Genomic DNA, 18,351 nt, shown 5'->3' on the forward strand with positions numbered 1-18,351 from the left:
TGCAGCGCTCCCTCAGTACTGCCCCTCCGACAGTGCGGCGCTCCCTCAGTACTGCCCCCCCGACAGTGCAGCGCTCCCTCAGTACTGCCCCTCCGACACTGCGGCGCTCCCTCATTACTGCCCCCCCGACAGTGCAGCGCTCCCTCAGTACTGCCCCTCCGACAGTGCGGTGCTCCCTCAGTACTGCCCCTCCGACAGTGCGCCGCTCCCTCAGGACTGCCCCTCCGACAGTGCGGCGCTCCCTCAGTACTGCCTCTCCGACAGTGCGGCGCTCCCTCAGCACTGCCCCTCCGACAGTGCGGCGCTCCCTCAGTACTGCCCCTCCGACATTGCAGCGCTCCCACAGTACTGCCCCTCTGACAGTGCGGCGCTCCCTTAGGACTGCCCCTCCGACAGTGCGGCGCTCCCTCAGTACTGACCCTCCGACAGTGCGGCACTCCCTCAGTACTGCCCCTCCGACAGTACGGCGCTCCCTCAGTACTGCCCCTCCGACAGTGCTGCGCTCCCTCAGTACTGCCCCCCCGACAGTGCAGCGCTCCCTCAGTACTGCCCCCCCGACAGTGCAGCGCTCCCTCAGTACTGCCCCCCCCCGACAGTGCAGCGCTCCCTCAGTACTGCCCCTCCGACAGTGCGGCGCTCCCTCAGTACTGCCCCTCCGACAGTGCAGCGCTCCCTCAGTACTGCCCCTCCAACAGTGCGGCGCTCCCTCAGTACTGACCCTCCGACAGTGCAGCGGTCCCTCAGTACTGCCCCTCCGACAGTGCGGCGCTCCCTCAGTACTGCCCCCCCGACAGTGCGGCGCTCCCTCAGTACTGCCCCTCCGACAGTGCGGCGCTCCCTCAGTACTGCCCCTCCGACAGTGCGGCGCTCCCTCAGTACTGCCCCTCCGACAGTGCGGCGCTCCCTCAGTACTGCCCCTCCGACAGTGCCGCGCTCCCTCAGTACTGCCCCTCCGACAGTGCGGCGCTCCCTCAGTACTGCCTTTCCAACAGTGCGGCACTCCCTCAGTACTGCCCCTCCGACAGTGCAGCGCTCCCTCAGTACTGCCCCTCCGACAGTGCGGCGCTCCCTCAGTACTGCCCCTGCGACAGTGCGGCGCTCCCTCAGTACTGCCCCTCCGACAGTGCGGCGCTCCCTCAGTACTGCCCCTCCAACAGTGCAGCGCTCCCTTAGTACTGCCCCTCCGACAGTGCGGCACTCCCTCAGTACTGCCCCTCCGACATTGCGGCGCTCCCTCAGTTCTGCCCCCCCGACAGTGCAGCGCTCCCTCAGTACTGCCCCTCCGACAGTGCAGCACTCCCTCAGTACTGCCCCTCCGACAGTGCGGCGCTCCCTCAGTACTGCCTCCCCGACAGTGCAGCGCTCCCTCAGTACTGCCCATCCGACAGTGCAGCGCTCCCTCAGTACTGCCCCCCCGACAGTGCAGCGCTCCCTCAGTACTGCCCCCCCGACAGTGCAGCGCACCCTCAGTACTGCCCCCCCTCGACAGTGCAGCGCTCCCTCAGTACTGCCCCTCCGACAGTGCGGCGCTCCCTCAGTACTGCCCCTCCGACAGTGCAGCGCTCCCTCAGTACTGCCCCTCCGACATTGCGGCGCTCCCTCAGTACTGCCCCCCCGACAGTGCAGCGCTCCCTCAGTACTGCCCCTCCGACAGTGCGGCGCTCCCTCAGTACTGCCCCCCCGACAGTGCAGCGCTCCCTCAGTACTGGCCCCCCGACAGTGCAGCACTCCCTCAGTACTGCTCCTCCGACAGTGCGGCGCTCCCTCAGTACTGCCCCCCCTACAGTGCGGCGCTCCCTCAGTACTGCCCCTCTGACAGTGCAGCGCTCCCTCAGTACTGCCCCTCCGACAGTGCGGCGCTCCCTCAGTACTGCCCATCCAACAGTGCGGCACTCCCTCAGTACTGCCCCTCCGACAGTGCGGCGCTCCCTCAGTACTGCCCCTCCAACAGTGCGGCACTCCCTCAGTACTGCCCCTCCGACAGTGCGGCGCTCCCTCAGTACTGCCTCTCCGACAGTGCGGCGCTCCCTCAGCACTTCCCCTCCGACAGTGCAGAGCTCCCTCAGTACTGCCCCTCCGACAGTGCGGCGCTCCCTCAGTACTGCCCCTCCGACAGTGCGGTGCTCCCTCAGTACTGCCCCTCCGACAGTGCGGCGCTCCCTCAGTACTGCCCCTCCGACAGTGCGGGGCTCCCTCAGTACTGCCCCCCCGACAGTGCGGCGCTCCCTCAGTACTGCCCTTCCGACAGTGCGGCGCTCCCTCAGTACTGCCCCTCCGACAGTGCGGCGCTCCCTCAGTACTGCCCCTCCAACAGTGCGGCGCTCCGTCAGTACTGACCCTCCGACAGTGCAGCGGTCCCTCAGTACTGCCCCTCCGACAGTGCGGCGCTCCCTCAGTACTGCCCCTCCGGCAGTGCGGCGCTCCCTCAGTACTGCCCCCCCGACAGTGCGGCGCTGCCTCAGTACTGCCCCTCCGACAGTGCGGCACTCCCTCAGTACTGCCCCCCCGACAGTGCGGCGCTCCCTCAGTACTGACCCTCCGACAGTGCGGCGCTCCCTCAGTACTGCCCCTCCGACAGTGCGGCGCTCCCTCAGTACTGCCCCTCCGACAGTGCGGCACTCCCTCAGTACTGCCCCTCCGACAGTGCGGCGCTCCCTCAGTACTGCCCCTCCGACAGTGCGGCGCTCCCTCAGTACTGCCCTTCCAACAGTGCGGCACTCCCTCAGTACTGCCCCTCCGACAGTGCAGCGCTCCTTCAGTACTGCCCCTCCGACAGTGCGGCGCTCCCTCAGTACTGCCCCTCCAACAGTGCGGCACTCCCTCAGTACTGCCCCTCCGACAGTGCGGCGCTCCCTCAGTACTGCCCCTCCGACAGTGCGGCGCTCCCTCAGTACTGCCCCTCCGACAGTGCGGCGCTCCCTCAGTACTGCCCCTCCGACAGTGCGGCGCTCCCTCAGTACTGCCCCTCCGACAGTGCGGCGCTCCCTCAGTACTGCCCCTCCGACAGTGCGGCGCTCCCTCAGTACTGCCCCTCCGACAGTGCGGCGCTCCCTTAGTACTGCCCATCCGACAGTGCAGCACTCCCTCAGTACTGCCCCTCCGACAGTGCGGCGCTCCCTCAGAACTGCCCCCCCGACAGTGCAGCGCTCCCTCAGTACTGCCCCTCCGACAGTGCAGCACTCCCTCAGTACTGCCCCTCCGACAGTGCGGCGCTCCCTCAGTACTGCCCCTCCGACATTGCAGCGCTCCCTCAGTACTGTCCCTCTGACAGTGCGGCGCTCCCTTAGGACTGCCCCTCCGACAGTGCGGCGCTCCCTCAGTACTGACCCTCCGACAGTGCGGCACTCCCTCAGTACTGCCCCTCCGACAGTACGGCGCTCCCTCAGTACTGCCCCTCCGACAGTGCTGCGCTCCCTCAGTACTGCCCCCCCGACAGTGCAGCGCTCCCTCAGTACTGCCCCCCCGACAGTGCAGCGCTCCCTCAGTACTGTCCCCCCCCCGACAGTGCAGCGCTCCCTCAGTACTGCCCCTCCGACAGTGCGGCGCTCCCTCAGTACTGCCCCTTCGACAGTGCAGCGCTCCCTCAGTACTGCCCCTCCGACATTGCGGCGCTCCCTCAGTACTGCCCCCCCGACAGTGCAGCGCTCCCTCAGTACTGCCCCTCCGACAGTGCGGCGCTCCCTCAGAACTGCCCCCCCGACAGTGCAGCGCTCCCTCAGTACTGGCCCCCCGACAGTGCAGCACTCCCTCAGTACTGCTCCCCCGACAGTGCGGCGCTCCCTCAGTACTGCCCCCCTGACAGTGCAGCGCTCCCTCAGTACTGCCCCCCCTGACAGTGCAACACTCCATCAGTACTGCCCCTCCGACAGTGCGGCGCTCCCTCAGTACTGCCCCCCCGACAGTACTGCCCCCCCGACAGTGCAGCGCTCCCTCAGTACTGCCCCTCCGACAGTGCGGCGCTCCCTCAGTACTGCCCCTCCGACAGTGCGGCGCTCCCTCAGTACTGCCCATCCAACAGTGCGGCACTCCCTCAGTACTGCCCCTCCGACAGTGCGGCGCTCCCTCAGTACTGCCCCTCCGACAGTGCGGCGCTCCCTCAGTACTGCCCCTCCAACAGTGCAGCACTCCCTCAGTACTGCCCCTCCGACAGTGCGGCGCTCCCTCAGTACTGCCCCTCCGACAGTGCGGCGCTCCCTCAGTACTGCCCCTCCAACAGTGCGGCACTCCCTCAGTACTGCCCCTCCAACAGTGCGGCACTCCCTCAGTACTGCCCCTCCGACAGTGCAGCGCTCCCTCAGTACTGCCCCTCCGACAGTGCGGCGCTCCCTCAGTACTGCCCTTCCGACAGTGCAGCTCTCCCTCAGTACTGCCCCTCCGACAGTGCGGCGCTCCCTCAGTACTGCCCCTCCGACAGTGCGGCGCTCCCTCAGTACTGCCCCTCCGACAGTGCGCCGCTCCCTCAGTACTGCCCCTCCGACAGTGCAGCGCTCCCATAGTACTGCCCCTCCGACAGTGCAGCACTCCCTCAGTACTGCCCCTCCGACAGTGCGGCGCTCCCTCAGTACTGCCCCCCCCGACAGTGCAGCGCTCCCTCAGTACTGCCCCTCCGACAGTGCAGCAGTCCCTCAGTACTGCCCCTCCGACAGTGCGGCACTCCCTCAGTACTGCCCCCCCGACAGTGCGGCGCTCCCTCAGTACTGCCCCCCCGACAGTGCAGCGCTCCCTCGGTACTGCCCCTCCGACAGAGCGGCGCTCCCTCAGTACTGCCCCCCCGACAGTGCAGCGCTCCCTCAGTACTGCCCCCCCGACAGTGCAGCGCTCCCTCAGTACTGCCCCCCCCCGACAGTGCAGCGCTCCCTCAGTACTGCCCCTCCGACAGTGCGGCGCTCCCTCAGTACTGCCCCTCCTACAGTGCAGCACTCCCTCAGTACTGCCCCTCCGACAGTGCGGCGCTCCCTCAGTACTGCCCCCCCAACAGTGCAGCGCTCCCTCAGTTCTGCCCCTCCGACAGTGCGGCGCTCCATCAGTACTGCCCCCCCGACAGTGCAGCGCTCCCTCAGTACTGGCCCCCCGACAGTGCAGCACTCCCTCGGTACTGCTCCTCCGACAGTGCGGTGCTCCCTCAGTACTGCCCCCCCCGACAGTGCGGCGCTCCCTCAGTACTGCCCCCCCGACAGTGCAACACTCCCTCAGTACTGCCCCTCCGACAGTGCGGCGCTCCCTCAGTACTGCCCCCCCGACAGTACTGCCCCCCCGACAGTGCAGCGCTCCCTCAGTACTGCCCCTCCGACAGTGCGGCGCTCCCTCAGTACTGCCCCTCCAACAGTGCGGCACTCCCTCAGTACTGCCCCTCCGACAGTGCAGCGCTCCCTCAGTACTGCCCCTCCGACAGTGCGGCGCTCCCTCAGTACTGCCCCTCCGACAGTGCAGCGCTCCCTCAGTACTGCCCCTCCGACAGTGCGGCGCTCCCTCAGTACTGCCCCTCCGACAGTGCGGCGCTCCCTCAGTACTGCCCCTCCGACAGTGCAGCGCTCCTTCAGTACTGCCCCTCCGACAGTGCGGCGCTCCCTCAGTACTGCCCCTCCAACAGTGCGGCACTCCCTCAGTACTGCCCCTCCGACAGTGCAGCGCTCCCTCAGTACTGCCCCTCCGACAGTGCGGCGCTCCCTCAGTACTGCCCCTCCGACAGTGCAGCGCTCCCTCAGTACTGCCCCTCCGACAGTGCGGCGCTCCCTCAGTACTGCCCCTCCGACAGTGCGGCGCTCCCTCAGTACTGCCCCTCCGACAGTGCGGCGCTCCCTCAGTACTGCCCCTCCGACAGTGCAGCGCTCCCTTAGTACTGCCCATCCGACAGTGCAGCACTCCCTCAGTACTGCCCCTCCGACAGTGCGGCGCTCCCTCAGAACTGCCCCCCCGACAGTGCAGCGCTCCCTCAGTACTGCCCCTCCGACAGTGCAGCACTCCCTCAGTACTGCCCCTCCGACAGTGCGGCGCTCCCTCAGTACTGCCCCTCCGACATTGCAGCGCTCCCTCAGTACTGTCCCTCTGACAGTGCGGCGCTCCCTTAGGACTGCCCCTCCGACAGTGCGGCGCTCCCTCAGTACTGACCCTCCGACAGTGCGGCACTCCCTCAGTACTGCCCCTCCGACAGTACGGCGCTCCCTCAGTACTGCCCCTCCGACAGTGCTGCGCTCCCTCAGTACTGCCCCCCCGACAGTGCAGCGCTCTCTCAGTACTGCCCCCCCGACAGTGCAGCGCTCCCTCAGTACTGTCCCCCCCCCGACAGTGCAGCGCTCCCTCAGTACTGCCCCTCCGACAGTGCGGCGCTCCCTCAGTACTGCCCCTTCGACAGTGCAGCGCTCCCTCAGTACTGCCCCTCCGACATTGCGGCGCTCCCTCAGTACTGCCCCCCCGACAGTGCAGCGCTCCCTCAGTACTGCCCCTCCGACAGTGCGGCGCTCCCTCAGAACTGCCCCCCCGACAGTGCAGCGCTCCCTCAGTACTGGCCCCCCGACAGTGCAGCACTCCCTCAGTACTGCTCCCCCGACAGTGCGGCGCTCCCTCAGTACTGCCCCCCTGACAGTGCAGCGCTCCCTCAGTACTGCCCCCCCTGACAGTGCAACACTCCATCAGTACTGCCCCTCCGACAGTGCGGCGCTCCCTCAGTACTGCCCCCCCGACAGTACTGCCCCCCCGACAGTGCAGCGCTCCCTCAGTACTGCCCCTCCGACAGTGCGGCGCTCCCTCAGTACTGCCCCTCCGACAGTGCGGCGCTCCCTCAGTACTGCCCATCCAACAGTGCGGCACTCCCTCAGTACTGCCCCTCCGACAGTGCGGCGCTCCCTCAGTACTGCCCCTCCGACAGTGCAGCACTCCCTCAGTACTGCCCCTCCGACAGTGCGGCGCTCCCTCAGTACTGCCCCTCCGACAGTGCGGCGCTCCCTCAGTACTGCCCCTCCAACAGTGCGGCACTCCCTCAGTACTGCCCCTCCAACAGTGCGGCACTCCCTCAGTACTGCCCCTCCGACAGTGCAGCGCTCCCTCAGTACTGCCCCTCCGACAGTGCGGCGCTCCCTCAGTACTGCCCTTCCGACAGTGCAGCTCTCCCTCAGTACTGCCCCTCCGACAGTGCGGCGCTCCCTCAGTACTGCCCCTCCGACAGTGCGGCGCTCCCTCAGTACTGCCCCTCCGACAGTGCGCCGCTCCCTCAGTACTGCCCCTCCGACAGTGCAGCGCTCCCATAGTACTGCCCCTCCGACAGTGCAGCACTCCCTCAGTACTGCCCCTCCGACAGTGCGGCGCTCCCTCAGTACTGCCCCCCCCGACAGTGCAGCGCTCCCTCAGTACTGCCCCTCCGACAGTGCAGCAGTCCCTCAGTACTGCCCCTCCGACAGTGCGGCACTCCCTCAGTACTGCCCCCCCGACAGTGCGGCGCTCCCTCAGTACTGCCCCCCCGACAGTGCAGCGCTCCCTCGGTACTGCCCCTCCGACAGAGCGGCGCTCCCTCAGTACTGCCCCCCCGACAGTGCAGCGCTCCCTCAGTACTGCCCCCCCGACAGTGCAGCGCTCCCTCAGTACTGCCCCCCCCCGACAGTGCAGCGCTCCCTCAGTACTGCCCCTCCGACAGTGCGGCGCTCCCTCAGTACTGCCCCTCCTACAGTGCAGCACTCCCTCAGTACTGCCCCTCCGACAGTGCGGCGCTCCCTCAGTACTGCCCCCCCAACAGTGCAGCGCTCCCTCAGTTCTGCCCCTCCGACAGTGCGGCGCTCCATCAGTACTGCCCCCCCGACAGTGCAGCGCTCCCTCAGTACTGGCCCCCCGACAGTGCAGCACTCCCTCGGTACTGCTCCTCCGACAGTGCGGTGCTCCCTCAGTACTGCCCCCCCCGACAGTGCGGCGCTCCCTCAGTACTGCCCCCCCCTGACAGTGCAACACTCCCTCAGTACTGCCCCTCCGACAGTGCGGCGCTCCCTCAGTACTGCCCCCCCCGACAGTACTGCCCCCCCGACAGTGCAGCGCTCCCTCAGTACTGCCCCTCCGACAGTGCGGTGCTCCCTCAGTACTGCCCTTCCGAGAGTGCGCCGCTCCCTTAGTACTGCCTCGCCGACAGTGCGGCGCTCCCTCAGTGCTGCCCCTCCGACAGTACGGCGCTCCCTCAGTACTGCCCCTCCGACAGTGCGGCGCTCCCTCAGTACTGACCCTCCGACAGTGCGGCGGTCCCTCAGTACTGCCCCTCCGACAGTGCGGCGCTCCCTCAGTACTGCTCCTCCGACAGTGCGGCGCTCCCTCAGTACTGCCCCCCCGACAGTGCGGCGCTCCCTCAGTACTGCCCCTCCGACAGTGCGGCGCTCCCTCAGTACTGCCCCCCCGACAGTGCGGCGCTCCCTCAGTACTGCCCCTCCGACAGTGCGGCGCTCCCTCAGTACTGCCCCTCCGACAGTGCGGCGCTCCCTCAGTACTGCCCCTCCGACAGTGCGGCGCTCCCTCAGTACTGCCCCTCCGACAGTGCAGCGCTCCCTTAGTACTGCCCCTCCGACAGTGCAGCACTCCCTCAGTACTGCCCCTCCGACATTGCGGCGCTCCCTCAGTACTGCCCCCCCGACAGTGCAGCGCTCCCTCAGTACTGCCCCTCCGACAGTGCAGCCCTCCCTCAGTACTGCCCCTCCGACAGTGCGGCGCTCCCTCAGTACTGCCTCCCCGACAGTGCAGCGCTCCCTCAGTACTGCCCATCCGACAGTGCAGCGCTCCCTCAGTACTGCCCCCCCGACAGTGCAGCGCTCCCTCAGTACTGCCCCCCCGACAGTGCAGCGCTCCCTCAGTACTGCCCCCCCCCGACAGTGCAGCGCTCCCTCAGTACTGCCCCTCCGACAGTGCGGCGCTCCCTCAGTACTGCCCCTCCGACAGTGCAGCGCTCCCTCAGTACTGCCCCTCCGACATTGCGGCGCTCCCTCAGTACTGCCCCCCCGACAGTGCAGCGCTCCCTCAGTACTGCCCCTCCGACAGTGCGGCGCTCCCTCAGTACTGCCCCCCCGACAGTGCAGCGCTCCCTCAGTACTGGCCCCCCGACAGTGCAGCACTCCCTCAGTACTGCTCCTCCGACAGTGCGGCGCTCCCTCAGTACTGCCCCCCCTACAGTGCGGCGCTCCCTCAGTACTGCCCCTCCGACAGTGCAGCGCTCCCTCAGTACTGCCCCTCCGACAGTGCGGCGCTCCCTCAGTACTGCCCATCCAACAGTGCGGCACTCCCTCAGTACTGCCCCTCCGACAGTGCGGCGCTCCCTCAGTACTGCCCCTCCAACAGTGCGGCACTCCCTCAGTACTGCCCCTCCGACAGTGCGGCGCTCCCTCAGTACTGCCTCTCCGACAGTGCGGCGCTCCCTCAGCACTTCCCCTCCGACAGTGCAGCGCTCCCTCAGTACTGCCCCTCCGACAGTGCGGCGCTCCCTCAGTACTGCCCCTCCGACAGTGCGGTGCTCCCTCAGTACTGCCCCTCCGACAGTGCGGCGCTCCCTCAGTACTGCCCCTCCGACAGTGCGGGGCTCCCTCAGTACTGCCCCCCCGACAGTGCGGCGCTCCCTCAGTACTGCCCTTCCGACAGTGCGGCGCTCCCTCAGTACTGCCCCTCCGACAGTGCGGCGCTCCCTCAGTACTGCCCCTCCAACAGTGCGGCGCTCCCTCAGTACTGACCCTCCGACAGTGCAGCGGTCCCTCAGTACTGCCCCTCCGACAGTGCGGCGCTCCCTCAGTACTGCCCCTCCGACAGTGCAGCGCTGCCTCAGTACTGCCCCTCCGACAGTGCGGCACTCCCTCAGTACTGCCCCCCCGACAGTGCGGCGCTCCCTCAGTACTGACCCTTCGACAGTGCGGCGCTCCCTCAGTACTGCCCCTCCGACAGTGCGGCGCTCCCTCAGTACTGCCCCTCCAACAGTGCGGCGCTCCCTCAGTACTGCCCCTCCGACAGTCCGGCGCTCCCTCAGTACTGCCCCTCCGACAGTGCGGCGCTCCCTCAGTACTGCCCTTCCAACAGTGCGGCACTCCCTCAGTGCTGCCCCTCCGACAGTGCAGCGCTCCTTCAGTACTGCCCCTCCGACAGTGCGGCGCTCCCTCAGTACTGCCCCTCCAACAGTGCGGCACTCCCTCAGTACTGCCCCTCCGACAGTGCAGCGCTCCCTCAGTACTGCCCCTCCGACAGTGCGGCGCTCCCTCAGTACTGCCCCTCCGACAGTGCAGCGCTCCCTCAGTACTGCCCCTCCGACAGTGCGGCGCTCCCTCAGTACTGCCCCTCCGACAGTGCGGCGCTCCCTCAGTACTGCCCCTCCGACAGTGCGGCGCTCCCTCAGTACTGCCCCTCCGACAGTGCGGCACTCCCTCAGTACTGCCCCTCCGACAGTGCGGCGCTCCCTCAGTACTGCCCCCCCCGACAGTGCAGCGCTCCCTCAGTACTGCCCCTCCGACAGTGCAGCAGTCCCTCAGTACTGCCCCTCCGACAGTGCGGCACTCCCTCAGTACTGCCCCCCCGACAGTGCGGCGCTCCCTCAGTACTGCCCCCCCGACAGTGCAGCGCTCCCTCGGTACTGCCCCTCCGACAGAGCGGCGCTCCCTCAGTACTGCCCCCCCGACAGTGCAGCGCTCCCTCAGTACTGCCCCCCCGACAGTGCAGCGCTCCCTCAGTACTGCCCCCCCCCGACAGTGCAGCGCTCCCTCAGTACTGCCCCTCCGACAGTGCGGCGCTCCCTCAGTACTGCCCCTCCTACAGTGCAGCACTCCCTCAGTACTGCCCCTCCGACAGTGCGGCGCTCCCTCAGTACTGCCCCCCCAACAGTGCAGCGCTCCCTCAGTTCTGCCCCTCCGACAGTGCGGCGCTCCATCAGTACTGCCCCCCCGACAGTGCAGCGCTCCCTCAGTACTGGCCCCCCGACAGTGCAGCACTCCCTCGGTACTGCTCCTCCGACAGTGCGGTGCTCCCTCAGTACTGCCCCCCCCGACAGTGCGGCGCTCCCTCAGTACTGCCCCCCCGACAGTGCAACACTCCCTCAGTACTGCCCCTCCGACAGTGCGGCGCTCCCTCAGTACTGCCCCCCCGACAGTACTGCCCCCCCGACAGTGCAGCGCTCCCTCAGTACTGCCCCTCCGACAGTGCGGCGCTCCCTCAGTACTGCCCCTCCAACAGTGCGGCACTCCCTCAGTACTGCCCCTCCGACAGTGCAGCGCTCCCTCAGTACTGCCCCTCCGACAGTGCGGCGCTCCCTCAGTACTGCCCCTCCGACAGTGCAGCGCTCCCTCAGTACTGCCCCTCCGACAGTGCGGCGCTCCCTCAGTACTGCCCCTCCGACAGTGCGGCGCTCCCTCAGTACTGCCCCTCCGACAGTGCAGCGCTCCTTCAGTACTGCCCCTCCGACAGTGCGGCGCTCCCTCAGTACTGCCCCTCCAACAGTGCGGCACTCCCTCAGTACTGCCCCTCCGACAGTGCAGCGCTCCCTCAGTACTGCCCCTCCGACAGTGCGGCGCTCCCTCAGTACTGCCCCTCCGACAGTGCAGCGCTCCCTCAGTACTGCCCCTCCGACAGTGCGGCGCTCCCTCAGTACTGCCCCTCCGACAGTGCGGCGCTCCCTCAGTACTGCCCCTCCGACAGTGCGGCGCTCCCTCAGTACTGCCCCTCCGACAGTGCAGCGCTCCCTTAGTACTGCCCATCCGACAGTGCAGCACTCCCTCAGTACTGCCCCTCCGACAGTGCGGCGCTCCCTCAGAACTGCCCCCCCGACAGTGCAGCGCTCCCTCAGTACTGCCCCTCCGACAGTGCAGCACTCCCTCAGTACTGCCCCTCCGACAGTGCGGCGCTCCCTCAGTACTGCCCCTCCGACATTGCAGCGCTCCCTCAGTACTGTCCCTCTGACAGTGCGGCGCTCCCTTAGGACTGCCCTCCGACAGTGCGGCGCTCCCTCAGTACTGACCCTCCGACAGTGCGGCACTCCCTCAGTACTGCCCCTCCGACAGTACGGCGCTCCCTCAGTACTGCCCCTCCGACAGTGCTGCGCTCCCTCAGTACTGCCCCCCCGACAGTGCAGCGCTCTCTCAGTACTGCCCCCCCGACAGTGCAGCGCTCCCTCAGTACTGTCCCCCCCCCGACAGTGCAGCGCTCCCTCAGTACTGCCCCTCCGACAGTGCGGCGCTCCCTCAGTACTGCCCCTTCGACAGTGCAGCGCTCCCTCAGTACTGCCCCTCCGACATTGCGGCGCTCCCTCAGTACTGCCCCCCCGACAGTGCAGCGCTCCCTCAGTACTGCCCCTCCGACAGTGCGGCGCTCCCTCAGAACTGCCCCCCGACAGTGCAGCGCTCCCTCAGTACTGGCCCCCCGACAGTGCGGCGCTCCCTCAGTACTGCCCATCCAACAGTGCGGCACTCCCTCAGTACTGCCCCTCCGACAGTGCGGCGCTCCCTCAGTACTGCCCCTCCGACAGTGCAGCACTCCCTCAGTACTGCCCCTCCGACAGTGCGGCGCTCCCTCAGTACTGCCCCTCCGACAGTGCGGCGCTCCCTCAGTACTGCCCCTCCAACAGTGCGGCACTCCCTCAGTACTGCCCCTCCAACAGTGCGGCACTCCCTCAGTACTGCCCCTCCGACAGTGCAGCGCTCCCTCAGTACTGCCCCTCCGACAGTGCGGCGCTCCCTCAGTACTGCCCTTCCGACAGTGCAGCTCTCCCTCAGTACTGCCCCTCCGACAGTGCGGCGCTCCCTCAGTACTGCCCCTCCGACAGTGCGGCGCTCCCTCAGTACTGCCCCTCCGACAGTGCGCCGCTCCCTCAGTACTGCCCCTCCGACAGTGCAGCGCTCCCATAGTACTGCCCCTCCGACAGTGCAGCACTCCCTCAGTACTGCCCCTCCGACAGTGCGGCGCTCCCTCAGTACTGCCCCCCCCGACAGTGCAGCGCTCCCTCAGTACTGCCCCTCCGACAGTGCGGCAGTCCCTCAGTACTGCCCCTCCGACAGTGCGGCACTCCCTCAGTACTGCCCCCCCGACAGTGCGGCGCTCCCTCAGTACTGCCCCCCCGACAGTGCAGCGCTCCCTCGGTACTGCCCCTCCGACAGAGCGGCGCTCCCTCAGTACTGCCCCCCCGACAGTGCAGCGCTCCCTCAGTACTGCCCCCCCGACAGTGCAGCGCTCCCTCAGTACTGCCCCCCCCCGACAGTGCAGCGCTCCCTCAGTACTGCCCCTCCGACAGTGCGGCGCTCCCTCAGTACTGCCCCTCCTACAGTGCAGCACTCCCTCAGTACTGCCCCTCCGACAGTGCGGCGCTCCCTCAGTACTGCCCCCCCAACAGTGCAGCGCTCCCTCAGTTCTGCCCCTCCGACAGTGCGGCGCTCCATCAGTACTGCCCCCCCGACAGTGCAGCGCTCCCTCAGTACTGGCCCCCCGACAGTGCAGCACTCCCTCGGTACTGCTCCTCCGACAGTGCGGTGCTCCCTCAGTACTGCCCCCCCCGACAGTGCGGCGCTCCCTCAGTACTGCCCCCCCTGACAGTGCAACACTCCCTCAGTACTGCCCCTCCGACAGTGCGGCGCTCCCTCAGTACTGCCCCCCCGACAGTACTGCCCCCCCGACAGTGCAGCGCTCCCTCAGTACTGCCCCTCCGACAGTGCGGTGCTCCCTCAGTACTGCCCTTCCGAGAGTGCGCCGCTCCCTTAGTACTGCCTCGCCGACAGTGCGGCGCTCCCTCAGTGCTGCCCCTCCGACAGTACGGCGCTCCCTCAGTACTGCCCCTCCGACAGTGCGGCGCTCCCTCAGTACTGACCCTCCGACAGTGCGGCGGTCCCTCAGTACTGCCCCTCCGACAGTGCGGCGCTCCCTCAGTACTGCTCCTCCGACAGTGCGGCGCTCCCTCAGTACTGCCCCCCCGACAGTGCGGCGCTCCCTCAGTACTGCCCCTCCGACAGTGCGGCGCTCCCTCAGTACTGCCCCCCCGACAGTGCGGCGCTCCCTCAGTACTGCCCCTCCGACAGTGCGGCGCTCCCTCAGTACTGCCCCTCCGACAGTGCGGCGCTCCCTCAGTACTGCCCCTCCGACAGTGCGGCGCTCCCTCAGTACTGCCCCTCCGACAGTGCAGCGCTCCCTTAGTACTGCCCCTCCGACAGTGCAGCACTCCCTCAGTACTGCCCCTCCGACATTGCGGCGCTCCCTCAGTACTGCCCCCCCGACAGTGCAGCGCTCCCTCAGTACTGCCCCTCCGACAGTGCAGCCCTCCCTCAGTACTGCCCCTCCGACAGTGCGGCGCTCCCTCAGTACTGCCTCCCCGACAGTGCAGCGCTCCCTCAGTACTGCCCATCCGACAGTGCAGCGCTCCCTCAGTACTGCCCCCCCGACAGTGCAGCGCTCCCTCAGTACTGCCCCCCCGACAGTGCAGCGCTCCCTCAGTACTGCCCCCCCCCGACAGTGCAGCGCTCCCTCAGTACTGCCCCTCCGACAGTGCGGCGCTCCCTCAGTACTGCCCCTCCGACAGTGCAGCGCTCCCTCAGTACTGCCCCTCCGACATTGCGGCGCTCCCTCAGTACTGCACCCCCGACAGTGCAGCGCTCCCTCAGTACTGCCCCTCCGACAGTGCGGCGCTCCCTCAGTACTGCCCCCCCGACAGTGCAGCGCTCCCTCAGTACTGGCCCCCCGACAGTGCAGCACTCCCTCAGTACTGCTCCTCCGACAGTGCGGCGCTCCCTCAGTACTGCCCCCCCTACAGTGCGGCGCTCCCTCAGTACTGCCCCTCCGACAGTGCAGCGCTCCCTCAGTACTGCCCCTCCGACAGTGCGGCGCTCCCTCAGTACTGCCCATCCAACAGTGCGGCACTCCCTCAGTACTGCCCCTCCGACAGTGCGGCGCTCCCTCAGTACTGCCCCTCCAACAGTGCGGCACTCCCTCAGTACTGCCCCTCCGACAGTGCGGCGCTCCCTCAGTACTGCCTCTCCGACAGTGCGGCGCTCCCTCAGCACTTCCCCTCCGACAGTGCAGCGCTCCCTCAGTACTGCCCCTCCGACAGTGCGGCGCTCCCTCAGTACTGCCCCTCCGACAGTGCGGTGCTCCCTCAGTACTGCCCCTCCGACAGTGCGGCGCTCCCTCAGTACTGCCCCTCCGACAGTGCGGGGCTCCCTCAGTACTGCCCCCCCGACAGTGCGGCGCTCCCTCAGTACTGCCCTTCCGACAGTGCGGCGCTCCCTCAGTACTGCCCCTCCGACAGTGCGGCGCTCCCTCAGTACTGCCCCTCCAACAGTGCGGCGCTCCCTCAGTACTGACCCTCCGACAGTGCAGCGGTCCCTCAGTACTGCCCCTCCGACAGTGCGGCGCTCCCTCAGTACTGCCCCTCCGACAGTGCAGCGCTGCCTCAGTACTGCCCCTCCGACAGTGCGGCACTCCCTCAGTACTGCCCCCCCGACAGTGCGGCGCTCCCTCAGTACTGACCCTTCGACAGTGCGGCGCTCCCTCAGTACTGCCCCTCCGACAGTGCGGCGCTCCCTCAGTACTGCCCCTCCAACAGTGCGGCACTCCCTCAGTACTGCCCCTCCGACAGTCCGGCGCTCCCTCAGTACTGCCCCTCCGACAGTGCGGCGCTCCCTCAGTACTGCCCTTCCAACAGTGCGGCACTCCCTCAGTGCTGCCCCTCCGACAGTGCAGCGCTCCTTCAGTACTGCCCCTCCGACAGTGCGGCGCTCCCTCAGTACTGCCCCTCCAACAGTGCGGCACTCCCTCAGTACTGCCCCTCCGACAGTGCAGCGCTCCCTCAGTACTGCCCCTCCGACAGTGCGGCGCTCCCTCAGTACTGCCCCTCCGACAGTGCAGCGCTCCCTCAGTACTGCCCCTCCGACAGTGCGGCGCTCCCTCAGTACTGCCCCTCCGACAGTGCGGCGCTCCCTCAGTACTGCCCCTCCGACAGTGCGGCGCTCCCTCAGTACTGCCCCTCCGACAGTGCAGCGCTCCCTTAGTACTGCCCATCCGACAGTGCAGCACTCCCTCAGTACTGCCCCTCCGACAGTGCGGCGCTCCCTCAGAACTGCCCCCCCGACAGTGCAGCGCTCCCTCAGTACTGCCCCTCCGACAGTGCAGCACTCCCTCAGTACTGCCCCTCCGACATTGCAGCGCTCCCTCAGTACTGTCCCTCTGACAGTGCGGCGCTCCCTTAGGACTGCCCCTCCGACAGTGCGGCGCTCCCTCAGTACTGACCCTCCAACAGTGCGGCACTCCCTCAGTACTGCCCCTCCGACAGTACGGCGCTCCCTCAGTACTGCCCCTCCGACAGTGCTGCGCTCCCTCAGTACTGCCCCCCCGACAGTGCAGCGCTCCCTCAGTACTGCCCCCCCGACAGTGCAGCGCTCCCTCAGTACTGTCCCCCCCCCCGACAGTACGGCGCTCCCTCAGTACTGCCCCTCCGACAGTGCGGCGCTCCCTCAGTACTGACCCTCCGACAGTGCAGCGGTCCCTCAGTACTGCCCCTCCGACAGTGCGGCGCTCCCTCAGTACTGCTCCTCCGACAGTGCGGCGCTCCCTCAGTACTGCCCCCCCGACAGTGCGGCGCTCCCTCAGTACTGCCCCTCCGACAGTGCGGCGCTCCCTCAGTACTGCCCCCCCGACAGTGCGGCGCTCCCTCAGTACTGCCCCTCCGACAGTGCGGCGCTCCCTCAGTACTGCCCCTCCGACAGTGCGGCGCTCCCTCAGTACTGCCCCTCCGACAATGCGGCACTCCCTCAGTACTGCCCCTCCGACAGTGCAGCGCTCCCTCAGTACTGCCCCTCAGACAGTGCGGCACTCCCTCAGTACTGCCCCTCCGACAGTGCGGCGCTCCCTCAGTACTGCCCCTCCGACAGTGCGGCACTCCCTCAGTACTGCCCCTCCGACAGTGCAGCGCTCCCTCAGTACTGCCCCTCCGACAGTGCGGCGCTCCCTCAGTACTGCCCCTCCAACAGTGCGGCACTCCCTCAGTACTGCCCCTCCGACAGTGCAGCGCTCCCTCAGTACTGCCCCTCCGACAGTGCGGTGCTCCCTCAGTGCTGCCCCTCCAACAGTGCGGCACTCCCTCAATACTGCCCCTCCGACAGTGCAGCGCTCCCTCAGTACTGCCCCTCCGACAGTGCGGCGCTCCCTCAGTACTGCCCCTCCAACAGTGCGGCACTCCCTCAGTACTGCCCCTCCGACAGTGCGGCGCTCCCTCAGTACTGACCCTCCGACAGTGCGGCGCTGCCTGAGTACTGCCCCTCCGACAGTGCGGCGCTCCCTCAGTACTGCACCCCCCCCGACAGTGCGGCGCTCCCTCAGTACTGCCCCTCCGACAGTGCGGCGCTCCCTTAGTACTGCCCCTCCGACAGTGCGGCGCTCCCTCAGTACTGCCCCTCCAACAGTGCGGCACTCCCTCAGTACTGCCCCTCCGACAGTGCAGCACTCCCTCAGTACTGCCCCTGCGACAGTGCAGCGCTCCCTCAGTACTGCCCCTCCGACAGTGCGGCGCTCCTTCAGTACTGCACTGGGAGTGTCAGCCTGGATTATGGGCTCAAGTCTCTGGAGTGGGGCTGGAACCCAGAATTTGCTGCTTCAGAGGGGAGAGTGCTGCCCACTGAGCCATGCTTGATAACCTTAAAGAGGGCAAAGGACATGGTGGATACTTAGAATGTTTTCAGTGTTTGGTACATTTGTTCAATCAGTTACTCAGAACTCCTGCGCAGACATGTTGTCCCGTTAGAGAGGGAGAAAACCCGTCATGTTTTTTAATAATTGATTCGCTTCTTATCTTTTTGTTTCTATCCAGTGTTATAGAGTGCCAAGACTTGCCAATTGTCAATGGACAATGTGATCCTTATGCAACAGTTACCTTGTCGAGCCCATCCAGGTATCCATTAACTTGCGTGCATTTATTATCACTTGTCTGTTACCTGCAGAAACAGTCGATCCCAAACTATATTTTATTAGCATTCCTGTGCCCTTCCTGTCCACAAACTTTACTTTCGGTTGTCACAATTTTTGGTCACACTTTTCTGATAAAGGGGATAAATTTTCAACTTGCCACCCAGAAGAGAAAGAGCCCAATTTTCATTCCCGCTACCACAACATTTCCTATTTAGTTTTGCTATGTCAACTGTCATGAAATAGTTGCAGTATTTGACCTCTAGGTGGCTCTGTAGAGTGAGTTTTTAACTCTCTATCTCTCCCAGCTACACTAGTGTATTGGTTATGTTACTGGGCTAGTAATCCAGAGACCGAGGGGAGTCATTCTAACCTAACTCTCTGGGCAGGAATCCCACGGGATTGGGTGGAACGTTGGTTTTACACCCCGCCCAATATCGACTTCAAAGGAGAGGGAAATCAGGCGGCCGGTAAAACCAG

General features: G+C 66.6%; 1 protein-coding gene across 1 annotated transcript in view; it reads left to right on the plus strand.

Moving 5' to 3' along the window:
- rasa3 (RAS p21 protein activator 3) overlaps positions 1-18,351 on the plus strand; it is a 135,152-nt gene that overhangs the window by 54,504 nt on the left and 62,297 nt on the right. Inside the window, exon 5 of the mRNA XM_085998364.1 lies at positions 17,777-17,857. Within this exon, the coding sequence (XP_085854490.1) occupies positions 17,777-17,857 (81 nt within the window). The remainder of the gene's footprint in view (positions 1-17,776; positions 17,858-18,351) is intronic.

The sequence above is a fragment of the Somniosus microcephalus genome, chromosome 10 (assembly GCF_052327205.1).
Source record: "Somniosus microcephalus isolate GS21.2 chromosome 10, FLI_Smic_1.0, whole genome shotgun sequence".
In the NCBI taxonomy this organism is placed as follows: domain Eukaryota; kingdom Metazoa; phylum Chordata; class Chondrichthyes; order Squaliformes; family Somniosidae; genus Somniosus; species Somniosus microcephalus.